This window comes from Polypterus senegalus, chromosome 6 (assembly GCF_016835505.1).
Source record: "Polypterus senegalus isolate Bchr_013 chromosome 6, ASM1683550v1, whole genome shotgun sequence".
Classification (NCBI taxonomy): Eukaryota; Metazoa; Chordata; class Cladistia; order Polypteriformes; family Polypteridae; genus Polypterus; species Polypterus senegalus.
The window spans coordinates 130,007,169-130,029,339 of record NC_053159.1 but is presented as its reverse complement, the minus strand read 5'-3'; the positions used below and the strand labels follow the sequence as shown (position 1 = coordinate 130,029,339).

General features: G+C 36.7%; 1 protein-coding gene across 5 annotated transcripts in view; it reads right to left on the bottom strand.

Annotated features, from left to right (window-relative positions):
* The window catches only part of git1 (G protein-coupled receptor kinase interacting ArfGAP 1), a 100,966-nt gene that overhangs the window by 4,701 nt on the left and 74,094 nt on the right, over nt 1-22,171 (bottom strand). For 4 of the 5 annotated variants that reach the window (XM_039757185.1, XM_039757186.1, XM_039757183.1 and 1 more), the window contains 8 exons: nt 21,710-21,782; nt 13,517-13,614; nt 9,328-9,439; nt 5,038-5,171; nt 3,672-3,824; nt 2,037-2,261; nt 482-562; nt 76-152 (listed from right to left, as the gene is read on the bottom strand). In XM_039757185.1, coding sequence (XP_039613119.1) covers nt 76-152; nt 482-562; nt 2,037-2,261; nt 3,672-3,824; nt 5,038-5,171; nt 9,328-9,439; nt 13,517-13,614; nt 21,710-21,782 — 953 coding nt within the window. The remainder of the gene's footprint in view (nt 1-75; nt 153-481; nt 563-2,036; nt 2,262-3,671; nt 3,825-5,037; nt 5,172-9,327; nt 9,440-13,516; nt 13,615-21,709; nt 21,783-22,171) is intronic. The other variant, XM_039757188.1, reaches the window with a different exon arrangement.

Sequence of the window (22,171 nt, the reverse complement as noted above, 5' to 3'; positions counted from 1 at the left end):
AATCACGAACATTTTAAAAGGAAGCTAGTAAACATCAAGTTACTTTTTATACTACAGACATAAAAAGTGACTCACCTGATAGAGGGCTCATGTGTCTGGGTGTTGTCATAATCACTATCTGTCCCACTGCCATGCTTATCCAATTTGGGCATCTATATGTTCAGCAACGTGCCACATGTGAGAGAAAGCAAAAAGTGGAAAGAAGTGCTCAAAAATGACTGAAACAAGATATGAAACAATAAATGAAGTACAAGTGAGCTGTAGACAGCAATAAGAACAGAACTGAGCAGGACAATGAGCAAGCAAGAAGGAATAAAGGAATTAACAAGTGAGGCAGAGAAATGAACACCTTAAAACTGGTGAAGCAGAAACTAATAAAATTATTACAGAAGGGGCTTGAATATTTAGATAAAGACTAACAGGAAAAGGTACAAAGGACTAAAGGACTATATTGAGGATAATTAACAGAGGCTGTAGTTACCATGTATCTGCCACCATCAGAACTCCCAGAGTGCTGCAGAGAGCTGTATGGAGAAGGGCCACCAGATGCACCTTTCCGTATCTAGTGGTGAGAGGAAAAAAAAAAAAGCAAAATCTTCCCTGCTGAAAAATGACCTCATTTTTGTCTTTGCACTGAATGTATATGGTACAAGATACACACACTGTACGACTGTTGCTTTCACCTATCAGGGCACAATTAAGTCCACCCCCACCAGTACTGATCCTTTAAAGTGCTGGTCAGAAATCTCTTTTCCGCCACCACTTTCCTCCCCTGAATCTTCCAGCCCAACTTATCTTTTCTCAGAAGATTGGAAATGACTAACACATTTCAGTTAAGCCATACATTGTATGTTTGAAAGAAGACTGCCTGGAAATCAAAGCGTTCCTGCCCATTACCTTAAAATAACCCAAGCCCCCCAACCTGCCACTGTAGTCATGGTATGAAGCAAAGCTCTTTGGTTTACTGGACAGTTCAAAATCAAAGTGAAACGAGAAAAACATTAGGCTCATACATGCATGTCCAGTATCGCGTGACTGATTTACTTATTATGTTACACAGAAATTGGTCTGTGGTGCAATCTGAACATGTCCTGTCTGTGAACAGCTAAGACTATAGGCTGCATCACCAAACCAAGACAGAAAAACAGCAGGTTAGTAACAATGCAGTTGCCAATGAATTTTTATTCTTATACACAAAGCTTAAAAAACCCTCAGATGTTGGAAATTACACACATTAATCAAAAAAAAAAAAACCACACAGACTTCACAGGCCAAGGCGTTCTGGCATGGAGTGTTCCAGCAATGCTGAATTTCTGCAGTCAGGTATTACATATGCAACTACTGACTAATAAGATATACTAAAGCCACTGGGGAATGGGGGAAAGCCCCTCGTGACCAATGCCCAAATGCAAGAAGACCAGGCAGGAGATTTTGAACACAGAAATGTTACTTATTTGGAGAAGTAACCTTGATGGGCAGAGAAAGTAAGTAGAAGGATATGGATACCAGCAGTGACTAAAGTAAACCTGGAAATCCCCACCACTGGCTGAGGTATAGTCAGACCTGGAAACCAACCCTCTCCCAAGTAGGACCACTTTAAAAAAAAAAAATGTGTACAATTAACCTCACCAAAATGATACACATCTCTACTTTTTCTCACATGCCAGTTCAGCTTGCTCTGTAACAAACACAACACAACATAAATGCAGTGTTAGTGGTGAAACATGCTTTGAAGTTCAAAGTGGGTTCAGTTCAGCCAGGGGTTAGTAAGCAACAGCACAGTTAATAATGGCCATGGCCTATTGCTACATGACAGCATGCCTTGCTACACTTAGACCCTCAACATTAATCAGTGCTGTTTACAGGAGATTAGATTTACTGTGCAATATGCCTGTGACCATGTACGGTTAGTTAGCATTGCAGGTGGAAGCTGACCTATTACCCTCTCCAGCCAGCAACTTTTGTCCCCATGCCGAGAAAAGTGACTCTCCTTCACCCTTTACTGGGTGGTGAGGCCACTAGGGGCCAGCACTTACGTTGGAGTGTAGCGGCTGCAGCCGGCTGACCAGCTCATCCACACCAGGACTGAAGGGTTTAGGGGGTGCGCCAGGCTCGTACATGGAGAATGCTTGCCTGTCCCGGCGGAGAGGTACTGCCCCTCCTTGCTCCATTCGCTCGGTGGTATTGACCCCTGACCCGTGCTGGGGCCCCACCCCTGCCTGACCTCTCATGGTGCTGTTCTCCGTCTGCAGCTTGTGAATCTGCGAAGAGTTGGAGGGAGGGGTTTGTGAGGTGGAAGGCTGCTGATTATTTTCTGTATACGGCTGTTTCTTAGTTTTCATTTCCTTCAAAGTTTTCTGTCCTGCATTAAGTTTGATTTGTTAATCTTTATGCTAAAATATCTAAAACAATCCACAATAATTGTGGAAAGGAAAGCAAAAAAAAAAACCCTTCTGGGTGAATGTGGACTTGATTACTAAAAAATTTCCAAGCATTAGTAACAATTTAAAAATGACATCCTGATTTTAGGGAGTTCATATTTCCCTTTCCTTCATCTGTCTTGTGAGGCTACAGACATCACTCACGTCATTCACCATCAATTAAACGAATGTGTTATTTTAATTATTTAGTTTGACTGTCATTCTCACTCCCTGTTGGGTAATGGTTGTCAGGTTCAACCTCCTCATTTTCTTCTGGTCTTTAGGTTGCTCTTGTAATCTCCCCAGTCATGAAGATTCCTTTTAACTATGTGTCTTTTGGCAATCTACTCTATCTTCCGCCTATGCTGTTTTAATATGAAATTTGTTAATACATCCCCTGACGTACAATATTTTTTTGAGTACAAATTCAAGTTGTGCCAGCATGAGCGAAAAATATGCGACTCAACACGTACTACAGAATTAAACTAAGAAGAATGTTAAAGAGTAAATTTATTGTAGATTTTTAATATATATGTGTATGCATTTACATTTGAATACTCGAACCTCTAGTCCCAATTATCTACTGAGATATGTTTACCTATCAGAATTACTATATTATCATTTTGTCTCCAGTAAATAATTCTAAATAAAATTTTATTCTGCTTTCTACAACATATACATAAAATGAACACCTATTTTATGATTAAAAAAAAACTGGAAGACTGAAAACTTTCATTTGTTTTCCTTTGTAAAATTCTCCTTGCTTCTTAATATCAGAAATCATCTAATTTCTGATACCTCCATAATACGTTTGTGGTAGTTATACTAGCCACTTTAGGACAATACACACATTGGTTGATGGAAATGACTCACAAGAACATCCCAGAGAATGGCAACCATGAAAAACAATACAAAACATTCAATGACTTGGGTAGGCTGTTAGACACACAGGACTACCTCTGCTGTGAATACAAAAAAAAATTATTCACTGAGAAAATCAGTTTTGTTTTACAATTCATTAAAAAAAAATAGCAAAGGATCAGCAATCTACATGAAAATATTAATCAAGTTTTTAACTAAATGAAATCTAGCATTTTACCAGCAAAATAACCAAACCTAAATAACAAGCATTATTAAAGTCGTGACCATGGAAAACTGTAAAATTTGCTGGGCACCCTTAACTCATTTTAAATTTTACCCTTTGGTGTATATGCTCCATCACTGATTTCTAACAGTTAAAAGATTTTCTACCTCTCGCTGGAGACGTCGCAACTCATCACTCAAATTATTGTTGACTTTCATGAGCTGCTGGACTTTGGCCTCTGAAGCAGCTAGTGCTTTTTTTACTTCCAAGTATTCCTGCAGTGTGATTGGTCCATCAGACAAGTCAGAAGAGTCCATACTCTGTGAGGAAGAGAAAGAAATCAGATGGTATATAACTGGCTTATATCATTGGTGGATTATATATATATATATATATATATATATATATATATATATATATATATATATATATATATATATATATATATATATATATATATAATTTATTTAATTTTTAATGACATAGGAATTTAGCAATCCCAAAATTAAACTAGTAACTGTCACTGATGTTCACAAAATTATTTTGGATACTAGTGCTGAGTACACTCTGTTTTTTTAGGATCCTTCAGGGTATAAAATGAGAAGACTATATTACTCTTTAATCCTCTCAATTGTATATTTCTTTAACAAATACAGAAGCAATGAGGATACAGGACTTTTAGCAGTTCGAACAGTGAGAGCAATGGGCGGCTACGCCTTAATATGGCTGTGCGGACAGTCATAATAACAGGGTGTGTCTAACCACTCTTAAAACTGAACCAGAGACTTTTTAACTTAACCAATTTGCTTTTATAAATAGCAAATTACTTCTTTAGGAAAGTTTAGAGAAAAAAAAAAAAAAAAACACACCACATAAGCATAAGGAAAATTCTAAATGAGAAAAATGGAGAAAGTACACATGGAAGAGAAAATGTCAAAAATATGACCTGTACTGTACAATAGAATGAAACCTTGCAATAATGGGCCTCATGAAGAATAAAACTGGGTCCTCCAAATACAGAAACCCACAGAAAAGTAACTAAAGAAAAATACATACTGCTGGTGAAAAGAATAGCTATAATATACACTTCAGATATGGCAAAAAAACAAGTAATTCATATACACTACATAGAATGCCTTTAGGGGAACCATTTTTGTATATGTGCTGACATATGTAAGTATAAGCACCAAAAAGATTCAGAAAACAGAACCAAGTAGATGCAGACTACACAGTGTTTACAATAAAGTAAGCTCAGAGATTCAGCCAGTTATCTCATAACACTGCATTCATACTGAAAACATAAAGCATCCACTGAGAATCTCACAATAACATTGACATCAATGTTAAAATATGCAGGGGTGGGCACTCTGAGTGTGCACAAGAACAAGGAAAGCTAAGGGCTAAAATAGGAATTATATACAGAGTAAAGTGGCCTGCTCCAATCTACTGGCTCTTACCTGGAAGAAAGCCAAAAGTATGCTAATAAACAAGACTCAACTGATGCTAATTACTGCGGTCCTTCCATATGCCTACCTTGGCTCGGTTGTTCCGTCCAGAGCTGGTGTTTCTGTGTAGTTCTTGATCTGTGTCCTCATCTGATGCTACGCTGTCATAGTCGTGCTGATCATCAGCTTCACCATGGTTACGTGGGCTATAGTCAAGGTTATCTGCCCGATAAAAGTATAAAAGCATTAACTTATTGACAAGGCACAAAATATATTTAATGTTTTCTTTCAGAAACTACATACTTGCTAGAAACCAAATCTGTTGCTGTTCATCCAGTCAAATGAAAAAAAATATTCTGTTCATTCTTACCACAAATTTAACCTAATTCTATACTGTGTTAATCAGGCAACTCCCAAACCACCCTGCCAGACTATATTTAGTTAAAAAAATCATTCAAGTTAAAAGAAAATCTTCATGTGAGCAAGCAATGACTTACACCAGATTTATTTTTTTTATATTATTTTGTTGTAAACATTTTCAAAAGAATAAGATGTAAAAATGCACTCTACATATATTCCATCTGTTTTTGAAACATATATATTGTTAAATTAATTTTGAAATAATTTTAAAAAGAGTTCCTATCTGTCATTAAAATTGTTTAGTCTTTAGCAATCAATCACAAGAACATAATAAATATGACAAACGAGAGTAGACCATTCAGTCCATAAGGCTTGTTTGTTTAGCTAATAGCTATACTGTTCCAATATCTTATTCATATACTTCTTGAAGGTTGTCAAGGCTTGTGCTTCAACTACATGTTAATAGTTTGTTTCCAGATTCACACAAATCTTTATTTAAAGAAATGTGGCCAGGTTTTAGTCCTAAATGTACTTCCCCTTAATTTCCATAGGTGTTGAATATGTGATTTGCAATTTAGTTAAAAGAACTCGTGGGATCTACTTTATCAATACCTTTGAGGATTTTGAAGACCTGGATTAGTCTTGCTTGCGGACGCAGTCAATCAGCTGGCTGCAATATTAGGATATGCTCAGAGCACACTACATATATTAAGCATTTTCCCCTCACATAGTTGAATGTCTTGGGTATGATGTTAAACTACATCTGGCCCTGCAAGTGGTCCTCCAACTTCAATGCGACCACTGGCACTGAAATGGATAGTCATCAGGATTGTGTTGATCTCCATGGGCTAGGCCACTGTGGTGAAAATGGCTATATGTTCCTTGAATTCACAAAATGTCAGGGGCTGAGAATTGCTCAATTCTGGTTCCAGCACCCTAGGCTGCATCATTGGACATGCTCCCTCCACATCCTCGTGGGCAGAAGCTGAAAGCTCCAACAGAACTGCAGGGTGTACAGAAGTGCTTTGGTACTGTGTTTCTTTGAGAATCCTTGGGCACTGCTGGCTTGACTTTGTGCCAAATTAGTGGTTGCTCATGGGATCCCAAATGAGACACATCACTTGCATTGTGAGGGAGCGTCAGTTACAGCACTATAGCCATGTAGCGTGAGTCCCCAAAGGTGATCTGGCTTGCAGGATCCTCATTGTTAAGGACCTGAGCGCCTGAACAAGGCCAAGGGACGCCCACGTAACACCTGGCTGCAGCAGACAGATGGTCATTTCCAGAGGGTGGGACTGAACTGGGTGTCCGCCTTGAGGGCTGCTAACCAGGATCCCGAGCTGTTTCGTTGTGTGCTGGGTGCGGCAATGCACTGTGTACCAGTGCATGCTCTCCAATCTACACTGACCTGATCGCTGAAAAAGTGCTGTCGTCACTCAAATTGTAAATGCAGTTGTGTTACTATAATATGCAAGTTAGCTGCAAATATACTTATATAGCTGAAATTGAAAAACATGGAGTGGAAACAGCCTTATCGAACAAATGATTAAGTCTGAATGTTGCTAACTCAGACTTTACTTACTTATGCAACTCTACCAATACTAGCATATTTTTACTGTAAATGTAAGTCAGTACATTATTCCTCCAAGAGGTAGATGATGGTTTATAATAGGGCTGGGCGATATATAAAAAATTTATCGTTACCGAAATTTATGACTCTCATTGACGTCATTTTGCCCGTCGGTAAATTCGGTATTTTAAATAAAAAGAAAAGGCATGTGCAGGTTGGCGATGTTCATGTCCCTTTAAGACGCTGTGCTACGTTACAGACTTGACGGGGTGGAGTCACATGACTCTACTACCTGTAACAAGACGAGACACGGGTGAACAAATGGAGGACGATTTAAATGTTGAAGCAGCAGCGAAGGTAGAGCTGGTGGAGGAGGAAGAGGAGACGCTTGTTAACAAAAAAAATGCATCATCAATCGTTTGGCAACATTTTGGATTCAACAAGGATGATATTGATCAAAAAATTGTTAAATGTAAACTCTGCAAAAAGACTGTTGCGTCAAGTCAAGGTAACACAACCAACCTCTTCCACCACCTGCAGCACAACCATTCAATTCGAAGACATAAAAAAAGCTCAAAGCGAGAAGAGATTAGGAGGACCAGCAAAAACGTCTTCCTCCACCAGGCAGCGGTCAATAACCGATGCATTTGCTAGTACTCAACTATATGAGCGAACTTCAAAAAGATGGCAAGAAATCACAAATGCTATAGGCTACCACATAGCAAAAGACATGGCTCCTATTGCTACAGTGGAACGCAACGGGTTCAGACACTTCATGAAAATAATTGACAAGAGATACGAACTCCCATCACGAAAATATTTTTCAAAAACTATCATTCCCAGCATGTACAGCACAGAGAGGAAAAAGGTTGCTGCTGAATTGAGATACGTTAAACGCGTTGCAGCCACATCCGATCTCTGGTCCAGCCGCACAATGGAGCCGTATATTAGTCTCACAGTTCATTACATCGACAACAAATGGGAGCTGCGTACCAGAGTGCTCGAGGCGGCCTATTTTCCAACTGATCACACGGGGGAGATGGTTGGACAGGGGTTGAGAGCGATGCTGTCTGCATGGGACATCAGTGAAGAGGACCTTGTTGCTATAACAACTGACAACGGCCCAAATATTGTGAAAGCTGTCAAGCTCAATAAATGGACACGGGTGCAATGTTTTGGGCACAGGCTGCACCTGGCAGTCGGTAAGTGTGTACATCTTAATATATTTGGGTGGTGACATCTGGTGTGTTTTAAAGTGACTTTAATTCTGTGTGTCATATTCAAAATTGAAAGTATTAATGTTTGAATAATGTTTATATAGGCATAAAATACTTAAGACTGCTGAGCAGCAGTGTATCCAGAAAGTTTTTACAGAAGACTTATTGTGAGCCAGTGTTGATCATGTTGTGCTGTGAAATGTAACAAAATACATGATTTTTAAAATGTTTTATTACTGTGCCAACCCTTTTAATTTTGTAAATATGGTCTGAGAGGTCTTATTTAATTCTTACTTTATTTTGCTTGCTTTATTTGAGAATTAGACCATGAATTGGGGTGATGTTGGGTGTGAAGATTTGGATAGATATGCTACCTCAAGGCCTTAGCAGAGATAGGCCTTTGTCCATGATGGCATTACATTTGCACAATCATTGTTTACTTTGTGAATAGCCAATGTGAAACATATTTATTATTAAACTATTTTGTTTACAAGGGATACACATTTTTTAGAGAGCATGGTTACATATTGTATCCTACACTTTTTATTTTGTTCAGTTAATAAATCTTAACCACTAAAAGTACTTACTACTATTGTCTTCATTTATTTTCAGTGACATTTTACAGTCCTTTAAAGTGGTAATAATATAATTGCAATGAATAGGTCTAGGGGGAATAATATTATCAAAATAACTGGAGGAACTATGCTGCCTGCCACAGCCCCATCAAATGAAAAAAAAAAAAGTTTTTTTTTTGGCACTTGGGGTGGTTATCGTCCATTTATCGTTATCGAGGTTAACTGCTCAATTTATCGTGATATTGATTTTAGGCCATATCGCCCATGTTTAGTTTATAATATGAAAATGTCAGATAATAGGATTCTGTTTATAGGATCATTACTTTCACATATAGTGAGCAGGATAAAATTCTTACTTGCATGTGCTAATTAACATGCAACATGTTGGCACTCACTGATGGCAAGATCATTTAGTGCTCATATTCTAGAATGAAGGTTACAGAAAACAACAATTTCAATACTTTATTGCTTAAAAAGGCTCCATTATTGTACCTACATAGATGTTATATATGTTGAGAAGGCTGTATGTTTTATTTATACATATGCTGCAAAATGGAAAACATTTGTGTCTCTCATAAAATGATCTTTCCCCCACCATAAATAAACAAAAATGGTTTAAAAAAAAAAAAAAGCCTAATGAAAACTCTTTTACTGACCTGTGGGGCTAGTGAGACCCTTGCCATGTTGCCGACGCTTTGCATCACTCAGAATATCAATGATCAAAGTAGCAAATTCCCTTGCATTAAACCGAGCAAGTTTCTGACGGCCCTGAAGATAGACAGGCGGGAAAAAAATAAAATAAAAATAACACCTGATGCCAGATGATTCAAGGGCAATGACATAGAGAATCAATATTTTTTTCACACTTACAATCTTAAAAAAGTTTACATTTTCTGCATGCACACACAAGTTTGTATATGTATATGTATCTGTATTCTCATTAACAACATATGGGCCAAGGTTATTGCACTGTACCCAGTACCAAACAGATTGATATTTTATTCTATTTTAAAATGTAAACATTACAATTTTAAGTGCTTAGGCAGAATAAATGCACATGTTTGAATTTAACCACTTCAAACAGTCAAAGCAAAATATAGATCTGGCACGTTCTCTGGTTCTTGTTCATTTTTTCCTAACATCAGCCACAGTTAACTTTTTTTTTATTTTATTAAACCCAAATAACATTCCATACAAAAAATCAAGTTTTACAAAAATAGGTTTGAAGCAAATCAACCCCCATCCCTAGTCACAGTTAACTTTTGATACACCATTGATAGTAATAACCCTAGTAGAGCAGGAGCTGCCAGTTGGACGACTTGGAAGGTGTGCTTTAAAATGACTTCACTTACACTGAAAAAAGCACAACTTCAAGGTATGCTTCTCAACATTTCTGTGTAACAACCTGGCCGCAAACACAGTTAGGAAGAACATACTTTAAGGGACTGGGCAAGTGTATTTTAGATTCCCGAGACTATTGTGAAATTGAAGAAAACTCAACTGCATGTTTTTACACAGATACCATACAATAACATGTGAAAATTTGTACAAGATTTACCAGATGTACCCGAAACTGAAAGAGAGTGATCTTCCAGCATGGGATGATTTACTCTTAACTATTGCAGAATGATTACAAATAATGGGAGGCCACGAAAGATTCCAAAACCTGTTATATGCTTTGGAATTCTTCTTAACAGTGAGATGCTTAATAAGTTCTCATCACTCCAACATGACAGTATAGATTAACTAAGAAGTAGTTTTGATTTGGTAATTGTTAGTAGAAAAAGAAAAAAAAAAAAAAAAACAAGTCCATAATGTTTTTTTTTTTGTTTGTTTTACACTGTACACCCGTTCCTTTTGGTTCTATTGCTTAAAACAGACAGCTGATAAAAATATTAACCAAGCAAAATGATAACATTGCATCATGAGAAATCTTGCCTTTGTAAACGATAATTTGAGCTCTTAATTACTATTTTATGTAGGTAAAGGGAACTGATGAACAGTGCATCTTTTTGCATAGTTAAGTTCAGTTTTATTACAATAAAACAGTCACTTGCATATCTCGTGAAACTAGTGATAGTAGGATAATATCACCACCAGAAAATTAAAATTAAGCTGCAGACAGTAAAGACAACATACACAAGAAATACTGCAGCTGTTAGTATGAGTGGCCACTGAGTAACCTTAATGCTTGCAGATAAAAGCTGTCCCTAAACCTTGTAATGAGAAAGAAAACCTGAATCATTTGCTAGAATGGCTAAAGGAGAAAAGCAAGAAGGTTGAAGTCTTTAAGAATACTATTTGCCTTTCTATGGAAGAGTGTAATTTACTACATACTGAACAGAAGAGGGCTATGCTCTATTAAAAGTCTGCACCATCTTCACCACCCCTCTGTAGGTGTTTCGAGGTCTTCAACTGAGCATGTGCCCATACCAAGGTGCCATGCAGTCAATGAATATAGAGTCCACTATACACCTACACAAGTTGGAGAGAACAGATGGAGAATCTAGGTTGTCCTCACATCTAAAGAAGAAAAAGGCAGCCACCTTGTCATCAGCGCCAGTAACTCCATGAATTGTTAAGCTGCAAATTGTTTTTTTTTTTTAACTTCATGAGTTCAATTACTGTCCAGATGCTGTTGTGTCTGAAATTGAATCCCTGTGTACATTTTGCATGGATGAAATCACATTGTAAAATTAAGTGTATGGAAAAGTATAATAGTACCTTCCACTGCTAACCATGGCAAAATCAAGTAGCCACACCACAGAGATATTGTGGAAGTTAAGGCCATTTACAATTTTATATTACTTTTCAGCATGATATCAGAGAGAATGTATGCATTTAACGGCATATTGCATAGTCTAAAACAGGATTTTAGCCACAAAATTGACCAGGCAAGAGGTTCGATTATGCTGAAGCACCAGACATCTTTGCAGACAGATGGGTCTGCTAGAAGACAAAGCACCAGAGTAGCTGTGTGCTGAAAATACTGAAGAATTCATATCGAGGCCTGGTGTTAACATGTGTTAGTGCCAGTCTGTTGTTTGGCCTTTGATCACAGAGATCTCTTCTACTATCATCATCAACTGAAACACAGCAGTACAGATTTAAACTGCATGAATTATGAGCATTGCAGCCTAGAGACTTAGAGAAAACACTGGGTATGAGTGACCAAAATTGACACCACAACAAGCAAATTTGATTTAAAATTTCAGATATTTCAGTTGTAAAACCCATAACAATACATAATGAACCAGAAATCAACATGGACTACATGCTTTAAACACAGTACTCTTGTGACAGCACAGGAGTGGAGCGAAATGTTCTTCAGGACAAGTTGGCAAACAATATAAAAAATACTTCTCCATATATCTTTTCCTTTCTGCACTACGACTCTCCACTTCTTTAAAATGTGGGCATTACATCAAACCCAGTTTCCTGGTTAGGAGTGAACACCTGTCAACCTATTTTCTACAAAGTAGAAGGAGCCCATGCATGGCTTCTTGGACAACTTTTTCAAATTAAGTGCCTTTACTGCACGTTTCAGTGGTAGGTGAATAGCAAAAGGTGCTTTGCACTCACATTCTTATTGGTGTAGTGTTCTGTGCCTGAAGCATTACTGGTTCAAGATCTCCTTTGTTTATTTATTAATCATTTGTTACTAATCAGTATGTGCAATATCCACCCTTGACTAGGAAAGCTCAATTCAGAAGTGTATACACATATCAATAAATAAAAATAAAATAAATAAATGATGGCACCCAATTTGCTAATACAAATAAGGTGGGTACAGAGCAACGCTTGTTCTTTCCCCCCCCTAAAATTATTCCTACTGTACTGGGTATTAAAAATTTTCAGATGACAACATTTCCATCATGGCACCTTTATTCCAAGACAGCCCAAATGCTATCACAGACACAAAATAAAGAAAATGGGATATTCTTATTAATAGTCAGCCAAAACAATTGTACCACTAAGTAAAAAGCAACATAAATAGACTTGTAGCATCCCTAAGAGAGTATGATATGGTATATAATGAGTCTTTATTAGCCTGATACCAATCAATTCTATAAAATTGTTAGGCAGATTATTTCGGAGTTTGGGAGATCTACACCTAAAGACCCTTGCCCTCCTGTATTATGTTTAAATCAGGGGTAAATTTTAATGATGCAGATGAAATCACAAGGGTGCTAAATATTCTTTTTGTGACATTAATTTACTGCTATTTTAATTTTATTTTTCCTTTGGTGCCCTCTTACAAGGGACTTGCTTCTGCCAAAATCTTTGACATTTGGTCATACTGTACATAGCAATTTGTTAGAATTTTGGCTTTGCCTGTGGTCCAATAGACCTTCTACTTCATTTTAAATTTAAAGGAAAAACTGAACAAACCCTAACTATTAAATGAAGTGTTAAATCAGAGTATAAATATTTCATGTGCAGACACCAAATCTGCATGATCGCACAAACCTGAAACTAATAAGTAATTTCACTGTCAACAAGACCTTTGTATGGCATTCCCAGATCAGCATAAATCCCACAGAATGAGCCAATAAGAGATAATTGATAGTTCAACAAACATTTGGAAAAAAGTAATCCGAGCAATGCAGGAACCAGATTTAGCCTGGTTATATCAGCTTCCTGGTAACTGTGAAAAACAGGCTTAGTTGTATTAAAAATGAATTAAGAAATATTTTATTTTTTTATACACAAGAAAATCACAAAATTAAATTCATGAATTTGACTTAGACTGAAAGATTGATTTAAATAACAACCCACTGCTGCTCCAGCACCAAGTTAGAAAACCCCAAGTTCAAAGTTAAGAGCTAACTGTCACTTTCCTACCTGGTTTCGTGTAGCAGAGTATTCAGGGTTAACAGGAAGGAAGGGTACGGCACTGCGTTCTGTCACAAGCGTGCTGTGATTCTGCGTGGTCAGCCAAACTGCAGGAGGAAAAGGTAAGGGGCAGAAAGAAAAGGGAAGGAGTGGCACGGGAGAGGTGAGTGACTGAAACATAAAAGGATGGGTGCCACATAGTCAGGATTCACTGAAAGTGGCTCCCAAAATACAATCCACCAACTGAAAAAGAAAACTGGTTAGTAAACAAAATAAAAAAATAAACAAAAAAAAAACAAACATCAAAGCCCTCATGTTCTGCTTTGTCTCTATAGAAAACAAAATGAGTGCAGTGAAACACTTAAAAAAAAAAAAAATTCATTAGTGTTACTGCATAAAAATTAACAAGGCTGAGAGTGGATCTTCATACTACTGCTGTCCACATTAATTGCCTTTAAATAAAGAGAGTAAAGTAACACTATTTGAACATAATCTGTCATTTTCTCTAAGCAAAGAACATTTCTCCTAGAATTTTTGTTTTGCAAGGATTCAGCTTAATAAAAGGGGAGGAAAAACTTCTGAATAGATGTAAAATGTTTCTGCAGGAAAACAAATGCTAAACTCTCTCTTTCCACTCCTATTTTAGAGGATTACACAGCTAAAACAATCAATTTAAAAAAGAAACCAAGAAAAATACATAATAAACTTCTACAAAGTGGAAAGTGGCATCAGCTATACAGACCCAAAAGTAAAAAGCTGCAATTACACACAAAACAAAGGTTTACTTTGCTCCAAGAACATAGTCGTAATCATAATCTTTCACTTGTCTATGCACATAATAATCCTAAACTTTGTCTTTTAAATAGAAAACACATGTTGGTATATTACAGTTTCTAAATCTGGATACCCACAGGATGAATTACAAATAAAATATGTTAAAGTTAAATATAACTGGTGTCAGTGCCAAGTTTATTTGAAAATAATAAGCATACTATTGACTAGCTGTTCCACAGTTTTATCTACCACAAATTGTTTAGTATTTTTCTCTCAGAAACACTACAGATCAAGTTCTTTCAATCAACCAGAATACACAGTTATGTTCACCTACCTTACATATAAATATCGCCAAAAGCTATTCTGCCTTTGTTGTAGGACAACTACAGACCTGACCATTTACGAGCAAAAGAGAGATAGAGAGAGAGAGAGAGAGCGGTGAGGGGTTGTTGGAGAGGGGGAGAGGGAGAGTGCAAGCACAAGTGAGTGAATGCAAAAGCAAATCAAAGGAATGGAATTCAAAAAAAAAACACATTGGAGGAGAATTCAGTCAGCTTGTCTGTAGGACACAGACTTCATGCACATCTCAAAAGCATGTATGCTTAGATGAAAATATAAACCAAAGAGTTAAAAAAAAAACCAAAAAAAAAAAAAACATAAGAACAAGCAACAGATCATTAGTAGGGAGAGGAGTCTTGTCTGTAACATACAAACTGTTCTGAGAGTAACGGGGGAGCAAGGGAGAGACTTTCCAGTGAAATTTGCAATGTGGTCCCTCCTCTTTCATTCCTCTTTCAGCCACAAAATATACCACTGTAATTCAAGACTATGTTTCCTGTCAAAGTTTAAATTCAATGCCTTTGAATAAGCTGGAAAAAACTCAAAAAGGTGGCAAATTTTCAACTCTAGGCAATGGTGATAATCCAGCATGCCAGATATTCAATAGTGTATTGTCTATACTGTACTTAGTAATGGTCAAGAGGTTAAAGGAGTAAACTTTGAGTCTCTTCTTGCTGATATGCAGATTTAAACAGATCATGTTATTAGTCAGAATTATGCACTCTTTTTTTACATTATATCTTGTCCTGTAACTCATTTAAAAGAAATGTTCTGTCAATTCAAATACTTCCTTATTTGTTGTTATAAAGTCCCTATAAAGCTTTACTATGTATAACTTACTTATTATTGCAGACAACTGCTGGACACACTCACACAGGACTAATTCAAAGTCATCATAAAACTTAATGTGCGGGTCTTGTACAAGCAGGCACCACAGTGTTCAGAGACAACAAGAGCAGACATAGGGAATGTGCTAAACATACACTCTCCAGGGCAGGACCTGAGCATAGTACTCTACAGCTATGAGGCAGCAAAGCTAGCCATTAAATTACTGTCAACTAAATTTATAGAATGGATTTACAAAAACAAGCAAGACATGCAAGTACAGGGAGGAACAAATAAAATGTTTTGCTGATTAGATTGTAAGACATAAACAGTAACAGCAATATTTTTTCATAAAAATCATTACTTTAAATGGTGATTCATTTGCTCTCATTTTTTTCTGTCTCTACTTTAAAAAACAATACTGAAATAGGGGATTCTGAACAACATTAAAATCTCGATCAATTACATCTGAATTTCATATGCATTAACTACATACAGTGGAACCTCGGGTCACGAACGTCTCGGAACATGTACACGAACGGGTTACGACCAAAAAGTTTGCCAAATTTTTGTATCTGTTCACGACCACACACTCGGGTGACGAACATGCCAGTTTCCCTTCCGGTTTGTACGCGCCCCGATGATTTCTGCAAGTGTTCCGTCTCTCCCTGTGCATTCGCTGTGAACTCTTTGCGCTCTATTTCGTTTCCCTTCCTGTTTGTACGCACCGGTGATTTACACACGTGTTCAGTCCCTCCCTGTACTGTACATTGTTCTGGTCAGATGTGCATCGCGCAGAGGGACTTTACCTCAAAACTGTAATCTCCTCACCACCCAGCTTCCTGCTCACTTCCTTCATGCCAGAACTCGACTCATGCAAGGTTACTTTTCTTGGTTGTTTATGGTTAGTTTTTGTATAAATTAAGGATTTTTCAAATGTTCATTTTTTTCCCTGTGCTTAAAACTCATTAAAAAAAAAAGTGTTTACAGAGAGCAGTTCATAAGGCTACAGCGTGAACTCTTACAATGTTAGTTTTCTCTGTTCAAGATTTTCTCAGTGTTATTCAATGTTTTTACATTTAGTTTACGATTACAATGTGCATTCTATGGTATAATTAACTATTTTTGTGGTTAAAAATCTTTGAAAAAATATATTTACATACAGTTTGTATGGTCTGGAACGGATTAATTGTATTTACATAAAAATCCTATGGGGGAAATTACTTCGGGCCACGACCAAATCGGGTTGCAACCAGAGTTTTGGAAGGAATTACGGTCGTGACCCGAGGTTTCAATGTGTTCTCAGCAGTGATGTCAGCCCAATCTTCCTCAAAAGAGTTTATACTTTTACACTTAATTACCCTGTAAATGAAGATGTTTTAAGGGTAATAGTTATGTAATATTTACATCTCATTGCAGCATTGCTATGCTAAGTGTCAGTACATCTGGTTGAGAAAAACACAGCTTCAATCCCAATTTTCTTTGAAGAAGGAAAAATGACACTGTCATAACTAATAAAAAATGTTACTCCAAACAGTTTCATCAAATGGGTGAAACTCTTTCAAAAGGGTATGTATAAATAAATGGAAAAAGATGTTTAACAACCTGTTTTGTTTCAAGGTTTTTATGAAATTAATTTCTGGTGTGCATTCACACTTTTAGTGTTATCTTGCTAGTATATTTGGAAAAGTATGTTGCAAAGTTCAGTCTTCTCATTGGGGAACACAAATTATGAGTCCATTACTCTCATTTCCAAATATGGAATTTAACTGAATGTATAATTCTATTTAACTATCAAAAATGGAAGTATTAGCACACCAGAACCATGAACCATCTATGCATGTTTTAGGTTAGATAATCTGTATTCCTGCCCAACAAGAAAGAGCTGCATGCTATTTTCTACTTCATCATAGAGCTGGCTGGAAGGTGTAAAGCTGTCCAAGTTTTTTGCCAAACAAATCACAGAATGCCACCCAAGTCTTTCTCCATGGAGACCAGTTCTGGGAAGACCTTTTGGGGCTCCTCTACCCTGTCTTTCACCTGAGAATGTTCAGAACTACCATCCAGCACTGCAACGTCTTGAAAAGAACTAGAAACTTCAAATTCTGGGGTTGATGCCTCGGGACAGTGTGCCCCTCTTGCCTTGTGCTTACACAGAATTGTGATTCAATTTTTTACTTCTCTGATCTGGAGTCTCCTCCTGTGCCACTTTGGGTGAACACATTAATGCAGGGTATCCATCACCTCCTTAACTTCAGCAATCCTGAGTTTGAGGTCCTGGATCAGCTGGCATCTCCTACAGAAGAAAGAATCCTCGAAACAGACTTCGACAAAGCCTGTCCCTAAAAAGTACAGCATCATACAGGATGTGCATTGTACTGGTCTCATGATTAAAATTTTGTTTAGGTGACAGTGAGGCCCTTTCAAAATTAAGACTAACAGTGTTGAGCAAATTACAACACCTGTTTAATACTTACTGATCCTATTTAACCCCTGTATTAACAGTTTAAGACGCTCTTACTTCTAAATGCTTTTTTCCTTTTGTGACTGACATATCTATATATCTCTACTTGACTTTCCATTATATCAATGATAAATATTATAATTGCTTGAATATCTTTCTTTTTAAATGTGTCCTTTTCTCTTACCTTCCTTTTAGTGCCAATGCTTGTCAGAATTCATAAAATGTACATAAGTCAAATAGCAATCCTTTACACCTTTCCTTACTGGGAAACCAACTTTCTCAATAAATACTAACAGAAACAAAGCTGGCTAATAATCTACTTACTGTCCTACTGTCAAGATGCAAACACTTCTTCATTCACTACCTGTCTTGGCTCCTGGGTAGATAACTGGCGGGGGTGGGGGGGATTGGTTTGTGGGGGGCGAACTAAACGAAAAAAGCTGGAAAAACTACTACCCATCCTAAACTAATCAAATTTCACACACAGATAACACACAACAGCAAATTCTCAGTATAATCCATAATTCACAATGATGCAATGAATATATTTGCATGCAGTTCACATTCTGTAAATCAATAAAGCAAAGCCCCAATCTCCAAAAAATATTGGCAATTGGAAATTAAGATAATGTTTAATATACACACACACACACTCTCACTCTCTCTCTCCCTCTGTCAAAAGATTTAGAACAACTCAGCTTGTCCAGTTTTCCTTCAAATTTAATCAATTGAAAGGCAATGAAAGACTTCAACTGATGAAAAGGTAAGCAGTAAATTGCCAGAGGTTTAAATTTAAAGTTTAAGATAGTAACAACTGAAAAAAAGGAAATTTCAGAATATTACAAAAGGTCCTTCTTCAGGGAACAACTAATAGGTTACAACCTACAAATCTTTTGCAGCCACTAAAGTAAATTAAGCCGTGCAAATTGAAGCAAAAAATTTGCACAGGTGTCCTAACTTCTGTTGACTACTTAAAACCCCTCTTCATGTCTTAAAGCAGAGTTGGAAAAGACTGTGTTACTACACCCTAGAAAGTTGTAAATTCCAGTGATAATGGCACAAATACGGCAATTAACAAATTAAATAAGACAGGGCATTACCACCCTTAGAAGTGTAGGTCTTTCATTTAGATAAACTGCAAAAATAAAAAAAAATAAAAATGTCAATGAGTACAGTACACAATCCAGAGGCAACTGGGAACAACCCAATCAGAAGACAAGTTTCTGAGGGTCACCAGCTCACAGAACAATATCTTCAAGCACAGTTTAATCGTGGTCAAAAAAAGCAAGTCTCAGTTTTCACTGTGAAGAGGAGACTTTGTTCTGTAGGTTTGACAGAGTGAGCGGCAGTAAGAAAGCAATTTCTAAAAGGACAAAATAAGGCCTTGAAATACTGACTGTGGACTACTGCAGACTGGAAGAAAGTCTTGTGGACCAATGAATCAAAATTTGACATCTTTGCAAGTCATTCACTCCAAATACAGTAGATGGTCATTTACAATTAAAGAATTGGAGGTGCAGGGCTCCTCTGCCACATTATTCTCAGAAAAGATCGGCCACGCAAGAACCCAGCATGTTTTATTTCAAATAAATAAGCAAATAAAATCAATCAATCATAAGCCATGTCTGTTAGAAAAGTCAGGAAAAGATTTGCAGTAACATCAGCACAGGGGGAAGGACACTGAAGTAATCTCTGTGAAGTGACCTGGGGAGAAGTGTTTTGTAAGAGGTGTTTCCAAAGAGGACCATATAGGACCAGAGTTTCTAGTAATACACCTTATTCTGCATGAAAAGGATACAAGAACAACGTTTGATGATAAACTTCTTGAGCTTTTGTTTTAAACAAGCTAGCTTTGATTGTATTTTGTGTGGTAGTTAACTCATCCAGTTCTCTTCTTGTCAGGGAAATGCACATATTGTTTCTATATTTTAAAGTTTCTCTAAAAAATTTTGTTTGGAGAGGCAGCACATAATAGTATAGTGTTATTCTCATTCATTCATTTATAACTACTTAATGTACATATAGGTTTGGCAAATGATATATACTTCCAAGTCTGGAGAAGTGTCAGTGACACCTTATTTGATTTACTCAAAGGAATGACATTCTTTTCTATGAATGTTCAAGACCACCCCTGAAACGGCATTTGAGTTGATCAGACTACACATTATGTTCTTTCAAGTAAACAATGATTAAGGTTTTCTTTGTACATGTTCAGCCATATTGTTCAAGTTAAAAGAAATCGGGCAACTCGTTTCCAGTGCATTCAAAGTCTGACAATACCAAAGGCTTTACATTCATCTTTAAGCAAAATGGATTTTTGAGTGTTACCTTCATCCCAATTTGCCTAATTTCATTTGCATTTATTAAATATGTTTTATTTACTGTATTAGAAACAAGGTTACGGTTAACCCCACGATGAAAAGTATTTGATAGACACAATGTGTCAAATGTGTAGTTTTCACCAGTTGTGGGTGCATGTGATAAAAACTACACATCTAAGACATTGTGTTCCTTTGTTTTTTTCAGTGTGGGAATAACCTTTATCTTTTTTCCTTTGTAGATGGACACTAATGCAGCCCTTCCCTAATTCCAACAGCATTATAGTTATATTTCTATTTCTGTGGTTTATCAGTGAATAGTGTGTTTCATTCTTGTTTTATGTTTGATTAAAAAGTTGTGTGATCGTGTTCAGATTCAGAATGGATTTTCTGTGTGAAGTGTAGTCTGTAGGCAGCAAGTGTGGTCTTTGTTTGTACATAGTGTGCAAAGTGGGAACAAAATGCTGATATAGTAAGTGTACATTAAGATAGTGACAGTAAAGTTGTTTTGAGTTAAGTAGGGAAGTTCTCCTACTTAGATGATATGTTGTGTGCCGATGGAAGTGCCAACCCAGAAGTGACAATAAGGGTGACAGTTGCATAGAAAATATTCCAGGAGCTGCCCCCTGCCATTCTGATTTCTAAAGTATCCTCTCTGGCATTGAAGGGAAAGGCTATCAAAACAATGTGAGGAGTGTAATGATCTATATAATAGATATTTATTTGAAAACAAAGTATTTTGCACATATATTATAGTACACTAACAGACTAACACACACACAATGTTGAGAAAAAAAAAAATGTGCGATTTATTGCCGATATGTGATCGTATCTGAATTACTGTGACTCACCACACAATGCAGCTGCATGGTGGCTTTAGCTATTCAACTTTAAACCAATAATTATATTGAATGAGAAGACCACAGATGAAACTTCTGATGTTGCCCACCTTAGCTCTTAACTTTATCAGTGTCCCTGCTACTGCAAGAAATGAAACAGTAATATGAACCAAGGTAGTCTCACATTAGTTAAGGCCCCAGAGGAAAAAGGGAAGCTGTTCATACAAAATTAAAACCTTTACCTGTACCCTCTTCCTGTTACCGTATCATCCTTGGCAACATCACTGTCTTGCTCTCAAATTAATCCATCAATGCTTTTTTCCTGCTCTTTTTAACATAAATAACTTGATAAAATGTATTTCATAGTAAACACTACTACAGCAAATTATACAAATCAAACAAAGCTGAAGTGAATCAACCATTAACTATAGCTATGACAGCTCTATTTTTCAGACTACATAATACTTTTTGGACTGGATGGAGGTTAAAGGAAGTGTGCAGTTTTCTCTTTTAAAGAGGTTTTAAGCTTTTAGCTTGAACTTCTTGAATTATTTTAGACAAAAAATTTGATGTATGTATTCTCATTTAAGAAGAAACTCTGCAACTCTATTTACAAGACACGTCACAATGATGGAAAACTCACCAGCGTCATTCTCTCGCCTATCTACTTCATCATATACATCCATCGCAAGTTCCTCAAACAGACGATTACTAAGCTGTGAGAGATGAAATAATAAGAGACAAAAAGCATAAACAATGGAATGAAAGAACGCAAGATAAAAAGAATAAGATTGTCAATTGTGAAAGAATCTTACTACACACAAAACTTTGCTGTGTAAGACAAAAATATATTCAACAATCTTAAGACCCAATATGGCAGGGTTTTTCCACCAGACAGACTTAAAAGAATCAAAATCTTTCCACTAAAAATATATTTGGTAAGTGAAAAAAAAAATTTCATTGAATGTATAATATTATGATTTTCTTAACTTCTAAATGAATCATGTCTGATGAGGCTGCTGTGAAATATATTTGTGTTTCTCGTGCAATCTGTTTTTGTATAGATGAGTCATTCCAGATCTCTAGAACAGCTGTTGTTTCACCT